The sequence below is a fragment of the Schistocerca americana genome, chromosome 2 (genome assembly GCF_021461395.2).
Source record: "Schistocerca americana isolate TAMUIC-IGC-003095 chromosome 2, iqSchAmer2.1, whole genome shotgun sequence".
Lineage (NCBI taxonomy): Eukaryota > Metazoa > Arthropoda > Insecta > Orthoptera > Acrididae > Schistocerca > Schistocerca americana.
In genome coordinates, this window is record NC_060120.1 from 760,019,925 (window position 1) to 760,045,239 (window position 25,315).

General features: G+C 38.4%; 1 protein-coding gene and 1 pseudogene across 3 annotated transcripts in view; one reads left to right on the forward strand and one right to left on the reverse strand.

Annotated features, from left to right (window-relative positions):
* The window catches only part of LOC124595045 (ATP-binding cassette sub-family A member 7-like), a 610,990-nt gene that overhangs the window by 34,680 nt on the left and 550,995 nt on the right, over nucleotides 1-25,315 (forward strand). For all 3 annotated transcript variants that reach the window (XR_006978174.1, XR_006978175.1, XM_047133608.1), the window contains exons 4-5: nucleotides 3,698-3,836; nucleotides 6,328-6,473. Coding sequence is in view for 1 of the 3 variants with exons in the window: in XM_047133608.1 (XP_046989564.1) it covers nucleotides 3,698-3,836; nucleotides 6,328-6,473 (285 nt within the window). In the remaining 2 variants the exon portion in view is untranslated. The remainder of the gene's footprint in view (nucleotides 1-3,697; nucleotides 3,837-6,327; nucleotides 6,474-25,315) is intronic.
* Nucleotides 15,462-15,579, reverse strand: LOC124596770 (annotated as a pseudogene).

The following is a 25,315-nucleotide window of genomic DNA, read 5'->3' on the forward strand; positions in this document are numbered from 1 at the left end:
GTAACCAAGAACTATGTACAGTGTATGCAGGAAGATAACACACAGCAGTTAGTACCAACACACAACAAATGACAAATGTCAGAAGTTATTGATAGTGAATATTAATAACCAATGGATAAACAAGTAGCATTAACTTCATCCCTCTGTTTGACCAGAGAGAGAGAGAGAAAGAGAGAGAGAGAGAGAGAGAGAGAGAGAGAGAGAGAGAGAGAGAGAGAGAGATACTTGTTTGAACATTTTATACGCCGGGAAAAATGCGCACAAGTTTAGTACCACCAATTGATGCGTATAAAAGTGATAGACTTCCTAGTTTTTGGCTTTAATGGTTCCTTCCTTGGGGAGGAGGGATTGGCAGCTTATGGAATGTTCAAATGAAGGGCAGTTCACTGAGACACAGGGATGAAAGGTATCCACATATAGTGAGGCCTCGGATACGGAAATATCAAGAGAAGGTGTCGGAGATAGTGGGTCAGAGGTAGTACATTATAAGCACTGAGCCAGCTTCAGTACACAGGTTATAAGAACAGAGAGATTAGGGAGAAGATAAATGATTTGTGTGCTTAAGAGTTGGGGTAATACAAAAAGGAAAAAGTCATAATAATGTATACATAGTGGAAGTACAATGAAGAAAGAGAATTTGTAATGAAAGGAGGGGGGATATTTGTTTACTTGAGGTACCAGTAAGGTGGAATTTGAAACAAAATTGTCCTGATTGCCATAATTGTGAAGATCTTTTAGAAGATAATGATTCTTTTCATGATGGAACAGTATTATAGTACTGTGAAAACAGTGTGCTCTGTGGGACAAGTGCCTTTTAACAAAAGGAAATTGTGAAAAATAGTTTAGCAAAAGCCTTTGTTATATGCAAGCATGGACATATTTGGCTGTTGTCCGTTTCAGGAAAATCCCATCTGGATGTGTGGGTGCCTCACTTTGCAATTGTAACCTAATGTTAGTTGATGTTAGAACATGTTATGGTCATACCAAGGATTGTTTTAAAGACTCTTCAGTTCATTTTCAAAATGAATATTTCAGTCAGTAGAGAAGTGTGTGTTATATGGAAACAACTTAATGGATTGAACCTCATGGCCCCAATTTAATACTTCAGTGTGCCTGTACTCTCTCTCTCTCTCTCTCTCTCTCTCTCTCTCTCTCTCTCTCTCATTCTCTCCCTTAAATTCCACAGAGGCTCTCTTATAGTCTTTTCTGTAAGTTATGCATCGATAGCTTTCTCTGGGGTGAATAATGCCTTAAAATAAGAAGGTTCAAATTCCAGTCTGATACATAACCCCTTTCAAGGAAGTTACATTAGAAAAGTAATGAAACTTAATTTTTCAGTGTAGTATTGTTCCACTTCTGGGGACATTGCCATCTTATAGCACTGGCCATGTGGGCAAGGTGTTTTTGTGTTCATATGAAGTTGAGAGCTACAGAAGCATTCGCATACTCACTGGTAAGGTCTCCTACGCTGGACAGGTACCAGTAAATGAACGATATGATGTCCCACCACTGTCATGTCCTATCCTGTGTGCTTTTAACTCTTCACACCATACCACTGTATGACAGTGGCCCAAGCAAATATCATTGCATGCAGACTGACTGAATGACTATCGTTAATAGGATAACCCTTGCTGGCATATGTTTAGCATGTGAACTGGTTGTATGGATTTCCATCCTCGACATTGTATTATTGTGAAATAGGGAAGGGTGTGTCATGGTTATGATATAAGAGCTTGGATGCCAGTCATTGAAACAAAGGTGTTTCTCATTGTGGCGAGATATTGTCACAAACTTTGTCTCCACCACTGTCCTCAGAGTGCGAAAATATTTTGTTGACATCCATCTATGAGGGAAAAATGGTCATTGTATTAAAATTAAAGAAATAGAGATCGTGCACAGAAAGATTTAAGTGTTCATTTTTAGTGTGTGCTGAGAATGGATGGTAGAGAAAAAGTGTGAAAGTAGCTCAATGTGCAGTACTTAAGTATGAATTGCAGAGTAGTAAGATAGATGTAGAAGCAATCAGAAATGGACTGAAACTGCTATGAACTTTGTACTGCCAAGGTTTAGCACTGGACCTATGTCTATCAAACTCTTCAGGCCTTCCAGGTTAGTGCACCATGGACAGCCTTTTCGGAGGCCCTTTTGCCAGATGCAACTTATATAGGGTTATCAGTATCTTGATCTGCATTCAAGCATAATGTGCAGACTCGGGGAAACTCGGGCAGCATATTTGTGGCACAGAGCCTGTCCATTTACTTCTGTGCCTGCATCTTGCTATATGAAGTAGCAATATTGCGACTCGTAACAACCTGAGTGCTTCTGACATGCTCCATATAGGGACCATGAACTGCAGGATGTTTAGGACTCAAGGTGGACTGCTGGAACTGGAAGCAGAACCAGATAATATCAAGTGGGATATCACTGTGTTATAAAAGGTTTGGGTAGGAGGAGGGCAGGGAACTGACAATATATTCCCCCCTTCCTGAAATCAATCTGACTAGTTTGATGCAGCCCACCAAGGCATCCTTGACTGTGCCAACCTCTTTATGTCAGAGCAGCACTTACACTAAATGTACACAATTATTAGTTGGATGTACTAGCATCCCATATAGTGGACTAATGACGTTCTTTGCTGGATTCCTGCAATAAGAAAAGTCCTAGAGTAGTGGTTCCCAACCTGGGAAGGTTAAAATGAAATTTTCTGAGGGGTAAAAACTAAACAGATTCGATCCTGTTTCTGCCATGAAACTAAATCATTTTTCAAAAATCGTTACTATTTTCACAATTTTGTAATACTCTAATGTTATTTATATAAATGATCAATAATTAATTTTTCTCAGTTAGTAGCAATAATATGCAAGTGGTACAGTGGGGAGGAGTAATGCAGGGGAAGTATGTTTTGTACCAAGCGTCTACTCTTGCTTAGCTTTCTCATCTGAGGAGGAGTTGGGGCAGATTGAATGAAAGAATGAATGAATGAATGATGAATCATTCATACACACACACACAATATCATTCATCTTCCATATCTTTAATCATTTTAAAAATAAGTGTTCCAAAAAAAGTCCTTTAAATTTTAATTAGGTGCTAATGTTGCTGGTAACATGGGGATGCGGAGAGGGAGGGATGGAGGGAGGGGGGGGGGGGATACTAGCTAATGTCGGATTTCACTCAGGGATAATGGTCTAAGAAAGGTTGGGAACCACTGACATAGACAATGGCCAGTTTATTGACAACATAAAGTAACAACCACAGCCAACTTAGACACAAAAAGTTGAAGATCTCTAGACTGAAATTCAATGTTTTTAATGTACTATTTATGACCCCCCCCTCTCTCTGTCTCTGTCTCTGTCTCTCTCTCTCTCTCTCTCTCTCTCTCTCTCTGTCTGTCTGTCTGTCTGTCTGTCTGTGTGTGTGTGTGTGTGTGTGTGTGTGTGTGAGTTCTTGTTTGTTGTTGTAGCCCAGTATGTTGTTTTTTTCTTCTAATTGGAGGTTGGTAAGGTGTGTCACAGAGAGTGATATAAATTCAAGATTATTGTTTTAAATACAATTTCTAGCAATAAATTTAACTGGAAGTGCTACATAGACAAGCAGTTGGAGCTTGCAGTTGTATACTGTTTAACACTGTGTGTAGTTTGTTTGTTTTTGGACACTATCTGTAGGAATGTTGATACCAAACTTTGGATTGTTCCAGGTCATTACCAGGAGAAACCTATGCCATCTGCTGGCTATTACCACTTCCTTTATGGTTTTATATGTGCATTTAATAACACTTGCCATGGATCATTGGGAGACTCATATGGCAGCTTTCAAAGCACAACAAATAAAACAGGGTAAAAAGATAAATATAATGTAGATAAGAAATCAAAATATGAAGGATTAAAGTAAAACTGAAAATTAGGAAATTCTAGTGGATATTCCAAAACATTAGATTTCCTTTTTTGAGAGCTGATGGTGAAAAGTAACATGAGGAAAAGAACCTCTGGTGAAAGTACTATAGTTTTGCAGAAAATTGCGAGTTCTGCAGGAAAAACTGTTTGTTGATATATTGACCATTGTTGATGCTAGAGTAAGTGACATGTTTAGTTATTTTCATTACTAGTATTAAAAATGTTAAGATAACAGTCCTTTCACATGGTCAGACAACCAAGAGAGCTAAGTAGTATTTCCATAGGAAAATAGAAACAGGAAAATTTAATTTGTAAATAATTTTAAGAAACATAGGAAAATTCAATTGATAAAACTAGTAAATATGAGACAGAAATGCTGGCCATTACTTACATTCAGGAGATGGAATGTTTAGTATTGGTAACACACACACATGTGAAAGTAAAAGCAGTGACATTACCTCAGCTTTTGGAATTATTACTTCCTTCCTGTAGGAGGAGAGAGGTATGGAGTGGGGAAGGTTAAAATAAGGAAAGGCTGTTTACTTGGACTCCAGGATGAGAGGAGTCATCTGTAGTGAAGATAAAAGTAGACAGAGTGCTTCTTTTAACTTCCTTTGTCAATATCTCTCTCCTCTCCCCAAGGAAAGAAGTAGTAGTTCCAAAAAGTTCGCAAAAGGAAGTCATTGAGAAATGAGCCACATTCTTTCAAAATACAAGCTGTCAACCCCAGACATGATGAGCCGAACATAATGGCCATTGTGAGCTCTGCAGTGATCCTCTAATTGTAGTTCTGCCTACAGACAAGGCTAATGCAGTTGTCATTATGAAAAGAGCTGATTGTGACAATAAGATCTGGTTGATGCTGATGGAGGAGATGTATCAAAAACTATCAAGGGATCCAACATCCAGAATAATGAGGAAGATGTTGGAGCTTCTCAATTGGTCTTCACTGGAAATGAATGTTGCTAGAAAGTTCCTGCCTGCCTACATTGCATGGCCTTCCAATGATTCACAAGAAGAGCACATGTCTATGTCCTATCGTAACCACCATTGGATCGTCAACTTACAGGCTCGCAAAACATCTGGCCAGCCTCCTTATTCCACATATTAGTCATTGTGTGCACAACATCAACAATATAACAGGATTTATAAGTTGAATTAAATGCTTGCCTAGAGGAGGGAGACGTGATGGTCAGCTGTGATGTGGTGTCATTATTCACACATGTTCCCATAAAAGATTCTATAGATCTGCTTTGATGACGCTGTTGTGGATTTATTTAAGCACACCCTATTTCATCATATTTTTTGTATGATGGAGACTATTTTAGCAGATGGATGGCACCACAATGGAAAACCCATTAGCTCGAGTGATAGCTAACCTCCTTATGGAGTATTTTGAGGGCATTGTACTTGACATGGGGACTGCCAAGCCCAGTTGCTTTTATCATTACGTCGATGACATTTTTGTTGCCCACATAGATGTGGAAAGCTAGGAGAATTCTTGGACCACACCAGCAGCACCCATGACAACATGAAGTTTGTCATGGAGGTAGAGACAGGTGGTGCCTTGCCTTCTCTTGATGTCCTCATCTGCTGTAAAGATACTGGGTGTTTCACCCACTAAACCAGTATTTGCATGCTACCAGCTATCATCACCCTTCACAGAGAAGTTCAGTTTTGAGCATCTTGGTGCATCAAGTGAAAGCCATTTCAGATGCTAAATATTTTCTGAAGGAACTGAGCCACTTACAATAAACATTCAAGGAAAATGGCTACTACAAGCCACCTTGCTGAAGAAACATGAATAGAAGGCCCCTGAGGATGACTTTTCTGTATTCTGCCATAATCAGAATCAAAGCTCTCTTGAGTATAAATAATTTTCCATATATTGTTGAATCTTTCAGTGCGTATCACATAGTTACAAGGGGGCCAGCCCATGACTTATCTTCCTCAGCTATTCTCCACAACCCCTTCAGATTCACCCTCCCAACCAACTTTCCAGAAATTACAAAGCCTACAAAGATGTTACATTTCGATAGTACAAAGAGTTTCAGGTGTCGATGCAAGTCAGACTGCGATAACCTATGTCAGAAATATTTGAAATAAAAACAAGTTTTGCAAACAATGAATCATTTTGTAATAATAAATATTATTCCTGTAATGGATTTTTAATAATTTGAGTAATGCCAAAAATAAATTTATTGTCATAATTGGCAGAAGTAACAAATATGAGTACACAGGATTCTTAATGTGTTCAGTGATAAAGTGAAAAATAAACTTGGAATCGTACTCTTTGTTTAATACTGTCCTATTGTGCTACATTGCAATACCTTAATGTGAAATGTCTGATGTTTAAATTTGATTATTTTATTTTATCTAATACATATTCTGTGGTGCATTACTCAAACTATTTCAGTTGTGCTCTTGATTCCAGATTTTCTACAGTATTGGATGATGTACAGAATGTCTTCAGAAATGAAACTATAACACATAAACTCCAGTCACTGAAAGGGATTGCTGATGATGTAGAAGACTTAAGTAAATTTTTTAGAAACCTCTCTCATGGGCAGAAATTGCAGGGTTGGTATTGCATGTAGATTGTGTTTGGCGTTTGGTAAAGCCTCATGTCTTACCTACAGGACTTTTTCTGTAGTTTCTTTAATTCACCTTGTATGTCCCACTATCTCTCTACTAATTTTCAGCCTTGTTAACTGTGTTCTGTTCAACTGTCAAAATTTTCTTGTGGTTGATGCAGTAGTTGAAACAGAGATGTTCTCTGAAACATAGGGTATGGAATCACTAGCTCCAAAGCATTTAAGTTTTTAAGAGAGGAGACAGTTATTACAATACTAATGTGAAGAATTTGAATCAAGCTGTGGGAGAACAGAAGGAAGAACAGGAAGTAAAAAACAAAGGGATACAATTGGTGTAGAAATGCGTGCTTCTGAGAATTTAAATATTTTTCAAAGTGCAGTAGTACTGAGGAGGAGGTAGAAAACATAGTTGTATAGACTTTCTGGTGATACAGCTGAAAAGTAGATTGACAATGGTAGTATGGAGGCTAGTCAGGCATCAGCATTCACGCCTGAAGCATCAGGAATCTGGCAGGTAGCATATTCAGCTTCATTGTTTGTGTTCTTAGTTTAATTTTTAAATTCTTTGCATTCTTTTTTGAGTTTGCAAAGTTTAATTCTTAAGTTCATTGCTTATTTTTGCCTTTGCGAGGTATAGTAATGTGTTGTAGTAATGGTCACGTGTACATTTGCACAGTTGTTAGTTGTTTATCGAAGGCCAGTAACAGTTGACCACTGCTCAGTCAGCTGCCAGCCTCTGTTGGTGAAGCACCAGGGGCCGTGCGAGTCACATATTTAGTCATTTCTGTTAGCGTTCATAGTTAAATTCTCAAGTTCCAAGTAGTAGGAGGATGGAATGGACAGGGTGTGTGTGTGTGTGTGTGTGTGTGTGTGTGTGTGTGTAGCTGGTCACAGTTCATGAACAGATACTGCCATCTGTGCAGGCTGCTGCCTCGTGCTATGGTGGCAGTGGAGAAACTGGTGCATCACATGGGACACCTAGGGTGAGTGACAGCTTCTTATGCTGTCACATCACTTGAGGCAGTGTGTCAGTGTGGAGGCTGCCATACCACAGGCCCATTGACGCAGTGGGTTGACAGGTGGTTATTCCTTCAGCACGGTCTCAGCAGGCACAGAAGGGGAGGGGTTCAATATTTATTGGGAGATCCGGTGTGAGGCACGTTATTGGCACCCTTTGGGAAATAACACCCAGGGCCGGAAAGAATTACAGTGTATACTCAGTGTGTCTGTGAGGGGGCCTCAGCTGATATCTGGAGAAGGTCTTGCCTGTGGCTATCGAGGGTGAAGGATGCGTTGGTCTAAAAGTTATTCTCATGTCTGCACCACTGATGCTTTTCACATGGGTTCTGAGGACATCCTCAGTTTCTGTGGGTGGCTAGTAGAACTGGTGAAGACTGCTGGCCTGCACAGTGCGCAAGCAGAGCTTGCAATTGGTTCTTTGGTTAGGAACCAATTGGAAGGACTCAACCAGGTGCTATGTTGATTCTTTGATGGTCGTGCAGATTTATAGACCTGCATTATAGGGCACAGAGCTATAGGATTCCTCTTGACTAGTCAGGAGTGCCCTACACAAAGGAAGCAGCTACTCAGGCAGTTGAGTACTTGTGGAATGCTCATGGGCCTTTTTGGGCTAGGCGGTAGTTCGAAGTCCTTTGATGAATGCTCGCCAGTCGATATACAGGGAGCAAAATTAGATCGCATACAAAGTGGACATACTTTACTGTCAAGATTTTAACAGTAAATTGTAGAAGTGTTCATACAAAGTTCTCGAATGTACTGGCCTCCAGGAAATTTCTCCAACTGAAATTATTCTGGGGGCCAAGAGCTAGCTGAAACCTGAAGTAGAAAGCTCAGAGATATTTAACATTTCATGGAACATTTTTTTGAGAGGCAGGTTAGATGCCATAGGAGGGGTACGTTCATTGCAGTTGACAAATATATTGTCTCTAGTGAGGTCAAATTTGAGTGTATAACAGGTCTAGATGAAATCAAACAATGGAAACTCCAGATTGGAATATCAACAATGTAGGAAAAGATAAATTGCTACTTATCGTAAAGATGACATGTTGAGTTGCAGACACACACAATTAAGACACTTACACACAAACTTTCAGCCGTAGCGTAAACACATACCATTCATTCATACAAGCAAGCACACCTTATCCATACATGACCACCAACCAACTCCAGCAGCTTGGACTATTACCAAGATCAAGCAGTATTCATTGGAGGTGATTTCAACCTATTGTGTATTAACTGGAATGACTGTGGCTTCACTACAGGCAGTATGGACAGACAGTGTTGTGAAGTACTTCTGAACAGATTTTCCAAAATCTGCCTTTAACAACTAGTTAGACAACCCAAGCACAATGAAAATATTTTAAACCTTATAGCTACAAAGGAGCTAGGCATTAGTGACAATGTCTGTATGGAAACGGGGATTATGATCATGATATCATAGAAACTATCATTACTGAAGTTAATAAATCTATCTAGGACAGTACTGTTCATGCTAGAAAAAGCAGTTGTTAGAATCTCTGTTAGATAATGAATGGTCATCATTTAGCTCCAGTATGAAGAACGTAGAATGATTATATGCAAAGTTTACAATGACTGTAAATTGTGCTTTAGCGATGTATGCACCAAATAAGTGGATTAAGGATGGAAAGGATTCTCTGTGATTTAATAATGAAATTTGGAAAGTGCTGAGGAAACAGAATTGTCGCTCTCTCACTTCAAGAAAGCGTGTGCATATATTGGCAGGCAAAAGATAATAGAAATACGTAGGTCTGTAAGAAGAGCAATGTGCAAAGCATGCAACTACTTCCACGATTATATCTTAGTGAAAGATCTTGCTGAGAACCCAAGACAATTCTGGTTGTACATAAAATCACTAAGCAGATTTAAGGCTTCTATCCAGCCACTTGTTGACTAGTCGAGGGTGGCAGTAGAAGACAGCAGAAGGAAAGCTGAAGTTGTAAATTTCATGTTTAAGAAATCATTCACACAAGAGGATTGTACAAACATACCATCGCTTGACTGTTGTACAGACTCACGCATGGAAGATCTAGAAATTGACATTCTTGGGGTAAAGAAACAACTGAAAGAGTTGACAACAAATAAATCACCACATCCGAATGGAATGCCAATTTCTTTTTAAGGAAAGTACACTGTGGCAGTGTCTGCTTAATTAGCCTGCGTTTATCACGAATGTCTCGCCCAGTGAAAAGTTCCAAATGAAGGGGAAAAAGTATGTAAGAACTGACCTGCATAATTACTGATCAACATCCTTAACATCAGGTTGGTTTATAATTTTTGGAAACATTGAGTTTGAATATAATAAAATTTCCTTGTGAGGGAAAAGCTTCTGTCCACAAATCGGTACGGATTTAGCAAGCACCACTCGTGCAAAGCTTGGCTTGCTCTTTTCTCATGATAGCCTACAAACCATGGATGGATGGCAACAGGTAGATTCCATGTTTCTAGACTTCTGGAAAGCATTTGACACGGCGCCCCACTGCAGATTGTTGACAAGGTCCGAGCGTACCATTTAGGTTTAAAGATGTGCGAGTGTCTCGAAGACTCCTCAAGTAATAGAACCAGGTACATGGTACTCAACTGCGTGTTCATCGACACAAGGATATTGTCAGGAGTGCCCCAGGAAGTGGGATAGGACTGCTTTGATTCTTCATACACATAGATGACCTGATGTACAGGGTCAGCAGCAGTTTATGGATGTTTGCTGAGGCGCTTTGGTGTGTGGGAAGGTCTCATCATCAAGTGACTGTACGAATTTACAAAATGACTTAGGCAAAATTTCTAGTTGGTGTGATGAATGGCAGCTTGCTCTAAATGTAGAAAAATGGAAGTTATGCGGATGAGTAGGAAAAACAGCTCTGTAGTGTTCAAATACAGCAATAATAGCGTGCTGCTTGACACAGTGACTTCGATTAAATATCTAGATATGACATTGCAAAGCGATCTGAAATGGAAAGAATACAGCAGTTTGGTAGTAGGGAACTTCGTTTTAATTGGAGTGTTATGGGAAAGTGTAGCTCATCCATAAAGAAGACAGCTTGTGGGAAACTGGTGTGACCCATTCTTGAGTACTGTTCGAATGTTTGGGATTCCCACCAGGTTGAATTAAAGGAAGACATTGAAGCAGTTGAGAGGCGGGCTGTTAGGTTTATTACCGGTAGGTTTGGTTAGCCTGCAAGTATCAAAGAGATGCTTCGTGGACTCGAATGGGACTCCCTGGAGGGAGCTCTTTACGCTAGGCACTGTTGCACAAATTTAGAGAAGCTGCATTTTGAGGCAGTTTCAGAATGATTCTGCTGCCACAAATGTGTATTTTAAGATAGTATTTTAAGATAATATGTGAGAGATTAGGACTTGTACAGGGACTTTTAGAAGTTGTCTCTTCCTCACTCTGTCTGTGAGTGGAATAGGAGAGGAAATGATTAGTAGTGGTACCTTTGCCCTCCACCATGCACTGTGTGATGGTTTGTGGGGTATACATACTCCGCAGAACAGTGCACTGTAGATGTAGAATAAGAGACTCTTGGCTGGGGAACAACAATTTGAAGGCGATAAGTTCCTACAGACATTAAGATTGTGTATTACTCACTGTACAGTCCAATTTACACATAGAGATGTACATTATAGCTTCTTGTGGAATAGTGCTTTTGTTGGCTTTACACATCATTGTAACTACTCTGTTCAATGGGGAACAGTGTAAGACTTTGATCCCTGTCTAACTGGAACACAAAATGTTGATAATTTAATAACTTCATTATCTTGGAAAAAATTGCCTTTTTGTGTAAGATTACAAATTCAGATAATTTTGCTACTGCAGTAACTATTAATTGCAATGTGCTTGCAGTGTGTTTCATTATTTATTGCATATTCTGTGTACCATCAGGTCAATGTTCTTTCTTATCTATTCTCACATTATTGAAGCATTAACTCTAAGTAAAAATATGGCATTTCTCCTTTTTAACTTTCAGTAATCTTCAGTTAATGTTTTCTGTCTAGATATTTTCAAAATATTTCAAATCACATCTTTTTTAATCTTAAACAACAAAGTCAGCTTCCTTTCAGTTTCCCGGGTGTCAATGTATTAATATTAATATTGTAGCTTTGAAGATAATAATAATAATAATAATAAAGGAAACAAATTCTGTTTATGAATCTGCAGTCTTATTGCATATCAGTTAGTGATTTACACAGAAAACATTTGGTGGACTGCATTATAATTGCAAATTTGTGCAAAGTATTTTTTTCTGTATTTCCAGTACTCTTTGTATAATAAAGTTGTATCATAATCAATAGTAACAACTGATATAAATGGACATACACAAGAAACAAAAACATTCCTGTAAACTAGTGTCTACAAACTAGCCATTTGTGATATGACTACGAATGTGTAGTTATGATCCACCACCGACTTCTGTATTAAATATCCTTCTAGTCAGCACAAATGTATTTGTAATGTATACTTTGCAATTAAATCTCCATCTAATTGGACTCAAATTTCACCCATGAACTACCTTAACGAGAAATACAATACTGCTTCAGCATGTTAAAACTTACTGTGCATTCATACCTGTTAAAGGAGATGTTCCGCTTGTCATCCTTGCACTTGGATGCAGTACTGCACTGATATCTACAATCAGCTTTGATTTTTTTCCCCTCCCCAAACTTTAAAAAATCATCTTGTAAATTTTGACAAGGCTATACAGTTTGCTGCTCCAGTTCTTCAATCATGTCAACAGTAGTGCTGTACACTTCACTTTTAAGGTGACTCAGAACTGAAAAATCACGAGGATTTGATGTTGGGTGAACTTGGGAGGCAAAGGTACAGACCCAGCTCATCACATCAATCTTGGATGATGTTGGTATGTTGGTGCTCTGTCACACTAGCAACAAAACATGCTGGTACCTCATCATGCAGCTACCACATTCCTGTAACATGGACCATAGGTGAACTTGAAACCAATTAGATAAGACTTAATTGTAAAGTTCACATTCCAAATACATTTGTACTGACTAGAATCTGAAGTCAGTGGCAGCTCGTAACCACCCATTCACAAATGACTCGTTTATGTACCTATGTGTAATGGAATAATTTTACTTCTGTTATTGTACAATTTCAACTGTGTCAGTTTTTGCTATTAATTGTGACACATCATTTATTTTCTTGTCTAAGTTCATCTGTAACGTCATGCAGAACACTAGTGGGACTCATTCTTTTAACCACTGTTTGAATGTTTGGGATCCCCACAATGTCAGATTAACAGATCATGATTTATATATTTTGCACAAAAATCAGCATTTTACATTAACCAATACAGTATGTGATTACTTAAGGAGACTGTTCAGTGCTAAATGTCATAACATTTCTTTTGTCTAAAAATTGTTTGAAAAGAAAACATGTTTGTAAGTTTCCAACTGTGCATGTAAAAGTTCATCGGAATATCTTCTAGCATGTGCTGCTCATTGCTAAACACATTTTGTTGAGTGGAACAGGAAATGCCATGATGTGTAAGCAAACAGTGAGTAAAAGTAAAATCCGTTGCATTAATTACATGAAACATAACACAGAATACAACTTGAAATTAAAGATTTGTTCATATGAGGTATTAATTATATTATCTTTACTTCATTTATTGTTACTCAGTTTGGTGGATCATAACGATCAGTGAAAAGTCTTGTACCATGAAAATTGTGTTTTATAGTTTTATGTGGGGAATTCCTCTCCAGCAAGTGCTTGCTTCCTGCCATCCATTAGTTGCAACTAAGTTCCTGCTTGGTTTTCCAGTATTACCTTACTTCCTTGTCATATTCTTGCCATTATTTATCCCATATTCTGACACATTTTTAATCATTGTCTTCTTTCTTTATTTGTTCACAATCTTCTTTCATTTAAATATTCCACTTTTTTTCCCCTTCCAACTCTCATGTTTAATCTTCCAGACCAGTTCTTTTTCATTATTTTTGTCCTTCCTGTTATATTTCCACTAGTTGTTTCTTAGTATCACTTCTCTGGGCTTTTTAATTTGGTAAGGGTTTTTGCATAGCTTTGCCATAACTCAGTAACTGCACCCTATTTAATCTGTTATCATGTAATTCAATAATCCATTCCTGTATTGTGAGCTTAAACTGTATTTATCCTAAGTGAATACAAGGGAATGCTCATACACTGGCAGTGCCTTTGTTCCTTATCAGTTATTAAAAGAGCAGCCTTTTTACAGTATTGAGAATTCTTCCCTTGTGATAAAACAGTATCTATATTACTTTCAACTTAGTGCAGTGACTACAACAGCAACTTCGCTGTTTAACTACACTATTTTGTAGTATTGGTTATATAATTGTAAAGTGATCTAGTTCTTAACTTGAATATGTTTTACAGTGTCCTCTTTATTGTCATAGTTTAAATTACAGTATTGCATTCATTTTACTGTGGTTTTAGTATTGTAATCTTGACAAAGTTTGTCCATCAATGGCTGGTTGGTAGCAAGTAATGAAGAAGTCTGATATACACTTTGTTAGAGGGCAGATAGAATGATCAAAGGATAACAATTTGTACTCATTCAGCTATTACTTAAAACCCCTCTAAAATAACAATGATAAATCACCCATGGAATTAGAGCTGCCATGAAACATAAACAATGAGGATGATCAGGTTTTTGGTATGTTTTTAATTTTACAATACTCAGCATAAAAAATATGTATTCATAGTTGTTTAATTTCAAGGAAATTTATTATGCCATTACTTTTTTAATAAAAAGAGATACCTGGCTTTTGTGCTTATTCACTCCATCCTGCCTGCTGGATGCATGTATTGATTTAACCTATTTTGTCATGTGCCCATTGGACCTTTGTGTGCTTTAGTAATTTCTGACAATTGTATTTCTTTTTCTTTGGAATTTGTGCTGCTGATCTTTTGGCTCCCACAAGCAATATCAACAATATTATTCACACAACTCATGTCTGCAACAAGAGTAGTTCACACACAAAACACCAGTTGAGTGTTCTTTGCACTGCTAGTAGCAGAGTAGACAGAACGCGAACTTGCGTTGTTAGTTTGCTAGAAGACCAACAGTGAGTGGGCACCAGGGAATGTGAACTTTAAGCTGGGAGACTTATTGTTATCGGATCCTCGTTCACTCCAGTGGGAACCTCGCTTGACACCCTAGTATCCCAATGTTTTATTTTTGTTAATAAAAATGTTAGTATGAGCAAATTGTAATGAACTTGGACATTGACAGAGCTCACATACTTTTCCATACTAGATTCGCATTTTTTACATATTGGTCGCACTGGTCACTTTCTTACAGTAACATAGGTTGTTTCGCGACTGTATCACATGTTTGTTCATTGGGACTATTAATTTCTTCTGAATTATGTCAGTACATCTACCATTTTATAGGACTGAGCAAAATCTTAGAGGAATGCAAACTGAAAAGGTAAAAATAAGGGTGGCTGCCATCCACAGAAAAGTTACCCTGTATCAGAAAATATTCTGCCAGCAATTACAACTGCAACACTGGAAATGCTAGAAAATAAGTTTTTCCTGTTGTGCTTATGCAGTATAGTAGGAAGAATATGATTAAATTCAAAGTTGATGTAAGGTATATTGGGTGCAAAATTTAGTATGCCGATTGTAATGTAATGTACCCAATGTTGATTCTCATTTTGTAAAGCTATTTGTCCTCTTGAGCTGTAATTGTAGCTCAGTGTTATTAAAAAAAAAAAAAAACTAAACTCCTCCCAAACAGGCCACGAAGGCCCAACAGTACTGACCGGCCGCTGTGTCATCCTCAGCTCATAGGTGTCACTGGATGTGGATACGGAGGGGCACATGGTCAGCACACTGCTCTCCCGGCTGTATGTCAGTATCCGAGACCAGACCTGCTACTTTTCAATCAAGTAGCTCCTCAGTTTGCCTCACATGGGCTGAGTGCACCCCGCTTGCCAACAGCACTTGGCAGACCGGATGGTCACCCATCCAAGTGCTAGCTCAGTCCGACAGCGCTTAACTTCGGTGATCTGACGGGAACAGGTGTTACCACTGTGGCAAGGCCATTGGCCAGCATTGTTTAGCTTGCCTTTATTCTTGACCATGGATACTAAATGCTTGGACTTAATCTTCTGTAGATGCCGGAATTCAAGAATTTAGCACAATATGGAATTGTGTAAATAAACAAAATGCTTCAGATCTATGTGCCATATATTCAAGAACAATACAATTAACTTTTCATAATGAAGTTCTTCCTACAGGAACATTACCATAACTTTATAACTCAGAATCTCAAAACAAACATCAGAGCAACAGTTTGGAATATCACAGTAGTGAAAACAGTTTACATGCTTCATTTGTATTTTTCCAGTCAATCTCAGTGTTGTGTTTGTGGCTCTTGATCCAGGGCCTGTGTGCTGTTCCTTTTGCGAAGTTACTGCAATTGCCATTCCACTTTGAAGACACCCTTCTTCCTTGACAAGACTTGCCACATGCAAAATACAAAGCAAAACTGCAAAATAGTTGCGCTGTTCTACATATTAAATCATTATAGCATTTCATTGTTCATGGATGTAATTCGTTGAAAAGGTAGTTGTAGGGTTAAACCTCACTCTTTTGGAGCAATAGGAACACTGCAAGTTCTGTCACATTTAGCAGCAACAATGGACATAGTCTAATATAGTTTGGGTGACAGATGGTGTGGTGTCACCGCCAGACACCACACTTGCTAGGTGGTAGCTTAAATCGGCCGCGGTCCGTTTAGTACATGTCGGGCCCACGTGTCGCCACTGTGTGATCGCAGACCGAGCGCCACCACAAGGCAGGTCTCGAGATACGGAATAGCACTCGCCCAAGTTGTACGGACGACATTGCTAGCGACTACAAGGACGAAGCATCGCTCATTAGCCGAGCAGATAGTTAGCATGCATTGCTCATTAGCCGAGCAGACAGTTAGAATAGCCTTCAGCTAAGTCCATGGCTACGACCTAGCAAGGCGCCATTTGTAACATTGCATGTACCTCAAGATAGAGTCTCACTTGTATCACCAAGAACGTTGTAAACCAATGAAGATATAAAAGTTAAGTGTTCTAGTAGCTACATACTTTTCTTTATAACATTAATAAGTATCCTGTTTCAGACCTCTATCTAGCCATTGAGATTACGCGTGCCTTTCGGCTACTTCAGTGTGGCGTAGCTGTCTTGTTACGCCACAACAGATGGAATACTCCTTTCTGTGCTGCTGCAGCTGTATGCCAGGATTCATCACTCATAGTGGATGACTAGTGGTGGCATACTTGTCTCTCAGTAAACCATGGCAGGATGCTTCAGTGGCTGAGAGTTATGGGAAACATGGTGGCCCAGGCAAAAGTGGATTACTCTCTGCGCTGAAGTAGGTCAGAAGAGCATGGTGTAAGACGCCATGTGGTCTTGCTTAACTTCTTGAAAGGTAAATTTTGCAGACCTCAAAGGTAGGCACAGCCATTGGCCTTAACGTGACAGAAATGTGATGACTACTGCCCAAATTACTGGCTGCATGAAGCAGAAGGGGTTCTGCTGTGTACACAGTGGCACTGTATACCATCATACGCTTATGCTGACAACCAATTCCGTATGGCAACTTTCATTCTCATAAGAGCATCCACACTGAAGCTGTGTCCAACATAATGCTAAAACCAGAACTGGGAGAATATGTCCATTGTTGTCATTGGATGTACCACTCTCTCTTCTAGGGAAGCTGCAACGATAGTCAGTGTGTTGATAATCTGTGATGCTCCTGAAGTTGTCATGCCTAGCTGTGGGGGTATTTATCTGTCTACAAATAAAGCCCAGTTCGACATTTTGCTTGACCAAGTGAGCAATTATCTGTCCTCTCTGGCACAAATGATGGGGAGCATTTGATATCCTATGTGGCATTGAGTATTTGAGTATGACTCCTGAACCTATTGATTCCATATTCACGTGACAGTCGTGGGATTCCAAACAGTGTGAGCAGCAATATTGTGGAACAGTAAACCAGTTTTCTTAGGTCTCAGTCCTGCCACTGTTGAATTCAGATGTGTGCTGGTAGACATTTCTCCTTCTCACATAAATCATTCTGACGTGAAAATGCTTATTGTTGCCATATCCAAGCCTGTAGTACAGTTCATGCCAATTTATCATTCGTGGTCTTATTATTTTAATGGACTGCAGTGTATTTGTCTTGAGAGTTGCCTTTGCTTTTACAAATTCTCAGAAATCTGTTCTGGTAAAGAGAGCATTTTGACTAAATGCAAACCAGCACAACTGGGGCCAAGGTAGATGGGTTAGGTTGGCAAGTGACTAACATGTAAAGGTACTTCGGATCTTTCTGAATACCCATTGAAGCATGGGGAAATATCATATTTAAAGAACACCAAGAATTGAATGAATTATGCTGAATATGTGAAGGTTGGAATTTACCAAGTGGACGTACTGCTGTTACTTAAGGCACATACATGTTGTTAAGTTTTGTGTCCTCTGTCCATTTTTAGCCAGGACACCCCTGACTCTTAAACTCTTATTTTTTCCCCTCTCCCATTGCTCCCATAAAAATAATTTTAAGAGATTCATGTCATTATTAGAAAATTGTTTAACATATTAAAAACATTTAAATATCAAACCATGGAAAGTCCAGATTGGAATATCAACAATTATGAAAAGGATAGAGTGCTACTCACTGTAAAGATGACACATTGAGTTGCAGACAGGTACAATAAAAAGATTACTTGATTTTCTAAACTTTCGAATAACACCTATTGCTTTCAAGTATCCATGTCATTTCAAAATTGACATTTTGTGTGATAAGAGTTCAATCTACAGGCAGATGATGGTTTCTACTGATGGCAGTGGAAGTTTTGTTTTAGATTAGCCTACTTTATCCAGTCCAGATAATGATAGCTATAGTAAACCATACACTATCATCATCCAAATAAATGGACCCCACAGATAGGACTTTCTAAGATCTTAGTGAACAACTCAGAAAGCTCTCAAAAGAAAATGCCAGTGGCAGAGTGTGAAGCATTCCTAAGAAGTAGTGGCACTCTCATAGTGCTAGAAATTGATAGTAATGAGATTTTTGGGGTAAGTGTAAACGTTATTGAAAGGATAGTCTAATTGAAATAACTGGTGTTTTGTCTCAGTAGATAAGAAACTGAAATTTGCTGACAGAAATTGAAGCTCTTTGTGGGATTGACTAAGGCTCTTACTGACCACTGGATTGCTCTCAGATGCAACCAACTTTAGAGAAAACCTCATCTCATTAGAATATGTGTTTCCCCAATCACACGCCATTGTCTGGAAGAGAGATTAATCATCCAATAGCCAATTCAGATACATGTGGTATTGCAAGTGATGGACCTGTTGAGATATCTGTAAAATAATACTAAATGCTTTTTCCGAAAACTAATTAGAACAGATAGTTTGGATGTTCACTCATAATGGAATGTGGTATGTCTATATTGAAGATGGTATCAGTGACAGTAAGGCAACTGTAGCAACAGTGATTTCCAAAGCACAAAGGACAGGTGAAAGAACTAGAAAAATAGGCAATAGGGAATTTCTTGTAGAATGCAAATACTTTAGGATTAAAGGAGACCAGTCACTGAAAAGCAGAAGCATTGATATGTTTGTAGACACACACAAAATAAGGAAAAACTTGTTTTTTTAGACGTTATCCTGTGATGAGCTACTGCATAGTGTGTGTGTTTGTGTGTGTGTGTGTGTGTGTGTGTGTGTGTGTGTGTGTGTGTGGGGGGGGGGTGTTTTTTTATGTATTTTACCCTTAGCTTGACCAAGGATAACTTGGAAAGCTATCAAGTTTTCCATCTTTTGTGTTAGCCTATTGACAACTCAATGCTTCTGCCTTATGGTGAGTGGTCTTCTTTAATCCTAAAGGATTTAAAGAAGCAGTAATGTCGTATATCAAGAAGGAACATAAAACATTTAGCTTGAGGCAGAAGCATACAATGCAGTGATAGTGTGCTCTACACAGCACTGCGGCTGCGCAGGGCCTCTGCAGTGGCTCAACCAAAATAATATTAACCTAAAGAACAAAAGACATCAGACATTGTCATACACCAAGAAAAACGACACTTATAGGTATATCATTGTTGGTTTTATAAAAGTTATTTTTTCTCTGAGTGCATAATAGCTGAAAATGAGGTGACTTGACACATAATGAATCTACAATAAGGCCACGTCAAAAACTACAAACAGAAGAATTTAGCTTGTACAAGTAGGTGTATCGCAATTCGATGCTCATCACTTCACAGACATGCAGTGGCCTTGATAATGTGCTCTCGCTCTTGCTACACAGTGTCATCTACACATGCTGCAACACCACACCACAACACACAGCACAGAATACAGTCTTACATGTATTTATGTTTGCAATGTGTAGCCCAGTTTATCACAGGAAATCTACACACCACTCTCGGACTGCAGTATATTCAGTTTGTGTTTGTTATTGACTACAGTTGTAAAATTCAGTACCTTCTGGCAATATTATTCTATGTGTGTGATATTGAAAATTAAACTGTTTGTTTTAAAAGATAGAGTGGAGCGTTGGTTAAAGGTTTTGCAGCAAAATCTTGCAGCAAATGTTCAGAGGTTGTTTGTCCGGAAGATGGAGCATAAACATCAGATTTCTAATGGAGACAGAGATACAAGAAGTGATTTAATGACTTCAGGCTCCACAGTTTCAACGAGTAAGGTATCTAATGACCCACTCAAAGTGAAAAAAAGGAAGTATGACAAATCTTAAATCAGTATTGGGTTTGTTGAGTCCATTGGAACAATTGTATCAGTATTTGTACAGATGGGGCCAAGATGATGCTGCCAAATCTAAAATTGATTTTTGAGGAAGCAGTAAAAATATTTCAGTTATGTTAAATCCTGCCCTCTACAGGTCTGATCATTTTCAATATTGTGTGAAGTTTAACGGAGCAGACAAAACACTACTGCTCCACATTGACATTAGATGGTTGGCTTGGGATGAGACACTAACAAGATTGTTGGTACTAAGAGCTCGATTGCAAGCTTTTACGACTGATATTTCTTTTAAATTAAAAAACCTTATGAGTGACATGACTTAATTGTTTAGATCAACATTTTGGCAGATATATTTGGAAAGTGAATGAATTAAAACTATCTGTAGAAGATAAGGAGAATAGTTTTCAGTACTGATAATAAAATAACCACTTCAAAAAATTAGATTTTTGTATTGTTTGTGTTGGCATGAGAGCTTTTTAACACAATGTGATTGTTGGTGAGACAGCAGAATCACCAAATTAAATATTTGAGTATTGGTACAGTGCCTTTTTAGATATATTTTACCGAAGAGCGGAATACAGAACTGAAAATGAGTCCATGGTTTGAGAATCCTTTTGTACTGAATTTGCAGAAGCCAGAAAATATCAAACAAAACCTATGAGGCCACTTTAGAAATGGCATCTGATTCAACCATGGGATCATTGTTCAAAACAATGTTACTAGATGATTTTTGGTGCAGAGTTTGTGATGAATATCCACAATTTGCCACACAGACTCTAATTGTCAGTCTCCCACTCCAACAACATACTTTTGTCGTATGGGGCTCTCAGCAAATGCAGCTACAACATCAGAATACCGCAGTAGAGTGGATGCTGAACCTGACGTGTCTTCAACTCTCATCTACCAAGCCTGACATTAAATAGTTGGTCGGAATTAAAATACAACTTCTTACTTCCCATTAAATGGAAAGTTTTATCAGTTTCCAGTGGAATCAGCAACATTATTTTGTGGTTGTACACTAATGGGGAAAAAATTGCAACGCTAAGAAGGAAATTGGTAGGCATGTTTCTGTCTGAAAGATGATGTATATTTAAATTTCGCACCAGTCAGATAAAAGTGGCACTAGTAGCGCCACTATGAGAATTCAAATCAGTTTCGCTTTAAATTCATGCTGTAATGGCAGTGAGTCTTAGTTACCCTTAAGATTGGTCACGGTGAGTTGATGTTAGTTATGAATGCCTTTAAGGCAGTAAAGACGTCATTATGAGCACCTCAGTGAGTTTGAAAGAGATGGTTTATAGGTTTACAAGAATTTGGATATTCTTTTTGTGATATTGTAGAAAGACTTAACAGGAATATAGGCACTGTACATAATTGCTGGCAGTGGTGATCATAAGATTGTACTGTCGCAAGATGATCGGGCTTCTGATGGCCATGGAGCATTATTGAGATGTAATACCATCGTGTTTCGTTTATGGTCCAGGTGCATTGTATTGCATCTGCAGCGGCAATTTGAACTGTAGTTGCCACCTCAGTGACACAGTGAACTGTTACAAATCAATTACTTCAAGAACAGGTCTGAGCTAGGAACCCTATAGTGTGTGTTCCAGTGACCCAAACCAGTACCATTTGCGACTTCAGTGGTGTCAAGTGAGAGCTTATTGCAGGGTAGGATGGAGGTCTGTTTCATTTTCTGATGAAAGCTGGTTCTGCCTTGGTTCCAGTGAGGTCTGTGTGTTGGTTTGGAGGAGACCACTTTTGGGCTGCAACCAACATATCTGAGTGCTAGACACACTAGACCTATACCTGGAGTTATGTTCCAGAGTGCAGTTTTGCATGACAGCAGAAGCACACTCATGGTTAATCCCATATGCCCTGACTGTAAATTTGTAAGACAGTCTGGTGATTCAACCTCTTGTGCTGCCACTCATGAACAGCATCCCAGAGGGTGTTCGCCATCAGGGTAACACTTAATTCACATGTTGTATCCCGACATGCTCTACTGAGTGTTGACATGTTGCCTTGGCCTGCTCAATCCCCAGATCTATCTCCTATAGATCATATATGGGGCATATCAGATGACAACTCCAGCTTAATCTACAACCAGCAATAACTGTCCCTGTATTGACCGACTAAGCGCAGTGGATATGGATCTCCATTCCACAAACTGGTATGCGGCACATATGCAACACAATGCAGGCATATTTACATTTACATGCTTGCATTCAACATTCTGGTGGTTACACCAGTTATTAATATACCAGGATTTCACATTTCTGAAGACTTCTCACACTTGTATAACCTGTGATCTTGCAATATTAATCACTTAAATATGTTACCTAGACAAATGTATTCATTACTCTACATTAATTATTTTTTGTTGGTGCAATTTTTCCTCCCTCAATGTATTACTGTGTGTTGTTTTGTATATTGTTGTTGAAGTCTGTAATGTATAATGTACCTACTTTTGTATGATTTTGATTAAATGATTACAATTAAAGAGTGAACATAAAACTAGGTTTCGCTTACTTTAGGGCTCCATAAAAGTTTAGTATTTCAAAAGAGTTCTCTCGCAAAAAAAGTTTGAGAACTGCTGGTATAGAGGAACTGTGACTCAACTTAAATAGAATAATTCACTGAAAAGTGGATAGATATGTACATAATATAACATATTCTGATGGGGTGGACTCCCTGTGGTACACAGTCCCTATAAAGAAGCTGCTAAAGAAACCGAATATTGCACAACAGGTATAAAATGGAACACATGGCTGTAGCTAGAGACAAGTTAAACAGAGACTACCTCTGTCTGTGAAAAGCTTTTGGCGACTTCTGTAACAGAATCTTATCCAAAGAAGTTTGATAAAATCCAAAGAAATTCTGTACATATGTAAAGAGTGTCAGTGACACAAAAGTTAATGCCCAGACACTCATGAATGACACAAGAATCAAACCTTACGATATCAAAGCCGAAGCCGACATTCTAAATACTCTTTAATACAGGAAAATCCAGAGTACTGGCCCTGTTTAGTTCTTGTTCCACTATAGGGATATTAGTGTTGCTGGAATTAAGAAATGGGTGAAATTGCCGAAACTGAACAAAACTGAGTAAGCCCATATTTGACTTATACTGTAACTCCCTGTGTACGGGGGAATGTGTGTAATAGCTGAAAGAAAGCACATGCCATTCTCATTTACAAGAGTGGTAGCATATGTGACCCATAGAATATTGTCCAATATCTTTGACATCCATCTGTTGTAGAACCTTAGAACGTATACTGAGTTCAAGGTATCTTGAACTGAATGATCTCCATGCCAATCAACAAGGATTCCAGAAAGTTTGGCCAACTCACACTTTCCTCGTATGGCATCCTAACATAGGATGTAATTAATTAGAGAGAGAGAGAGAGAGAGAGAGAGAGAGAGAGAGAGAGAGAATAATTTGGTGCATGTGACATTAAAAAGTTGTTGATGAAAATTGTAGTTGAAGGGGTTGTAGAAGGAAAGAATTGCAGATGCATTCTTAAATATGTGTATATCAGCCAGATCATCACTGGTGGAGGATGCAGCTGTTTCACTAAAAAGAAGAAGACAGTTGGTAAGTGATGAGAATGTAGAACTGCATCAAACTAACATTATGGAATGTAACAGAATGAGCAGCAGCAGTATGCAATAAATCTAGCCCACATATTGCACAATGCTTCCTCATTGTTAATTCTTGATGTAAAATGTATCGTATACTATCTTGTAATCTGCCTATATCATCAGCTATTCGACACAATATTAGACACCAATAGTCCAATACCATTTGTGCACATAGGCTATTTCTTAATTATTGAAAGTGTAAGAGCAGACTCCTTACTAACCATGACTTTATCCAAACCAAGAATAGGTATAGAAAAATGAGATCTAAAAGCACTTGCATAACATTTTTAGGTTTCAAACAAGAATATGATTCAATTGACAGAAAAATGGTATTCAGTGCCTTAAAAGAGTTTGGAGCTGACATCAAATCAGTGGCAATCATAAAAGACACACTAACAGATACAAAATGCAAAATTAAATTTTTAGGCAAAACCTCCAAGGCTTTTGGGATCAAAACTGGCGTAAGGCAGGGAGATGGACTGTCCTCATTGTTGTTCAATTGTGTGCTGGAAAAGTTAATCAGGGAATGGAGGAAAAGAAGAGAAGAAGAAGAAGGAATTGGAAAATCACAGTTGGGAGAAAAGGGGGTAATCTGAGTTTTGATTGCCTGGCTTTAACAGGTGGTGATGCCATCTTTGCTGAATTTGTAGTAAATGCAACAATGCAGATAAATCTCGTGCAAGAGACAACTCCAGAAGCAGGCCTACATATATCTTTTTAAAAAACAGAGTACCAGATATGTTAAGGAGGCACTGAAATATATGGAAACTGATTATCGTAGAAAGAAAAGACTACAAAATTTAAATATCTAGGTGAAATAATATAACCAAATGATTTATACAAAAAAAGCTAACCTAGCAAGGGCAAGGAGAATGGAGGTGGCTTCTCATCTAACAAAAAACCTGAATAATGAGAAATCTGTTTCCATAACTGCAAATCTTCAGCACTACAATACTGTCATTACAACTGAATGCCTTTATGCATCAGAATGCCTTTCATTACATACAGCCAAACAATCAGGTGAAATAGAAAAGAAGGAAAGAAAAATAAACAGGAAAATGGGACCAAAATATGAGAACTGGAAATGGAAATTAAGAAGTAATAAAGAAGTGTGTGAAAAAATAGAGTGAACATCAGACACCATGTGGACGAGAAGAGTTCTATGGACACCAAAAAAGGATAGATGAAAACAGGATACAAAAAGAATTTTTAACTTCTTTGACAGAAATCCCAAAACCTCAGTGGTGTGGGTAAAAGAAGTTAAAGCAGACCAAGGGAAATGGAAATAGTGGAGGAAGAAATAGGAGAAAGAGAGAGGTTCAGAGCAAAAGTAAAAGATGTAGCTGTATACAAGGTGGTTATATTTTTAGAATATT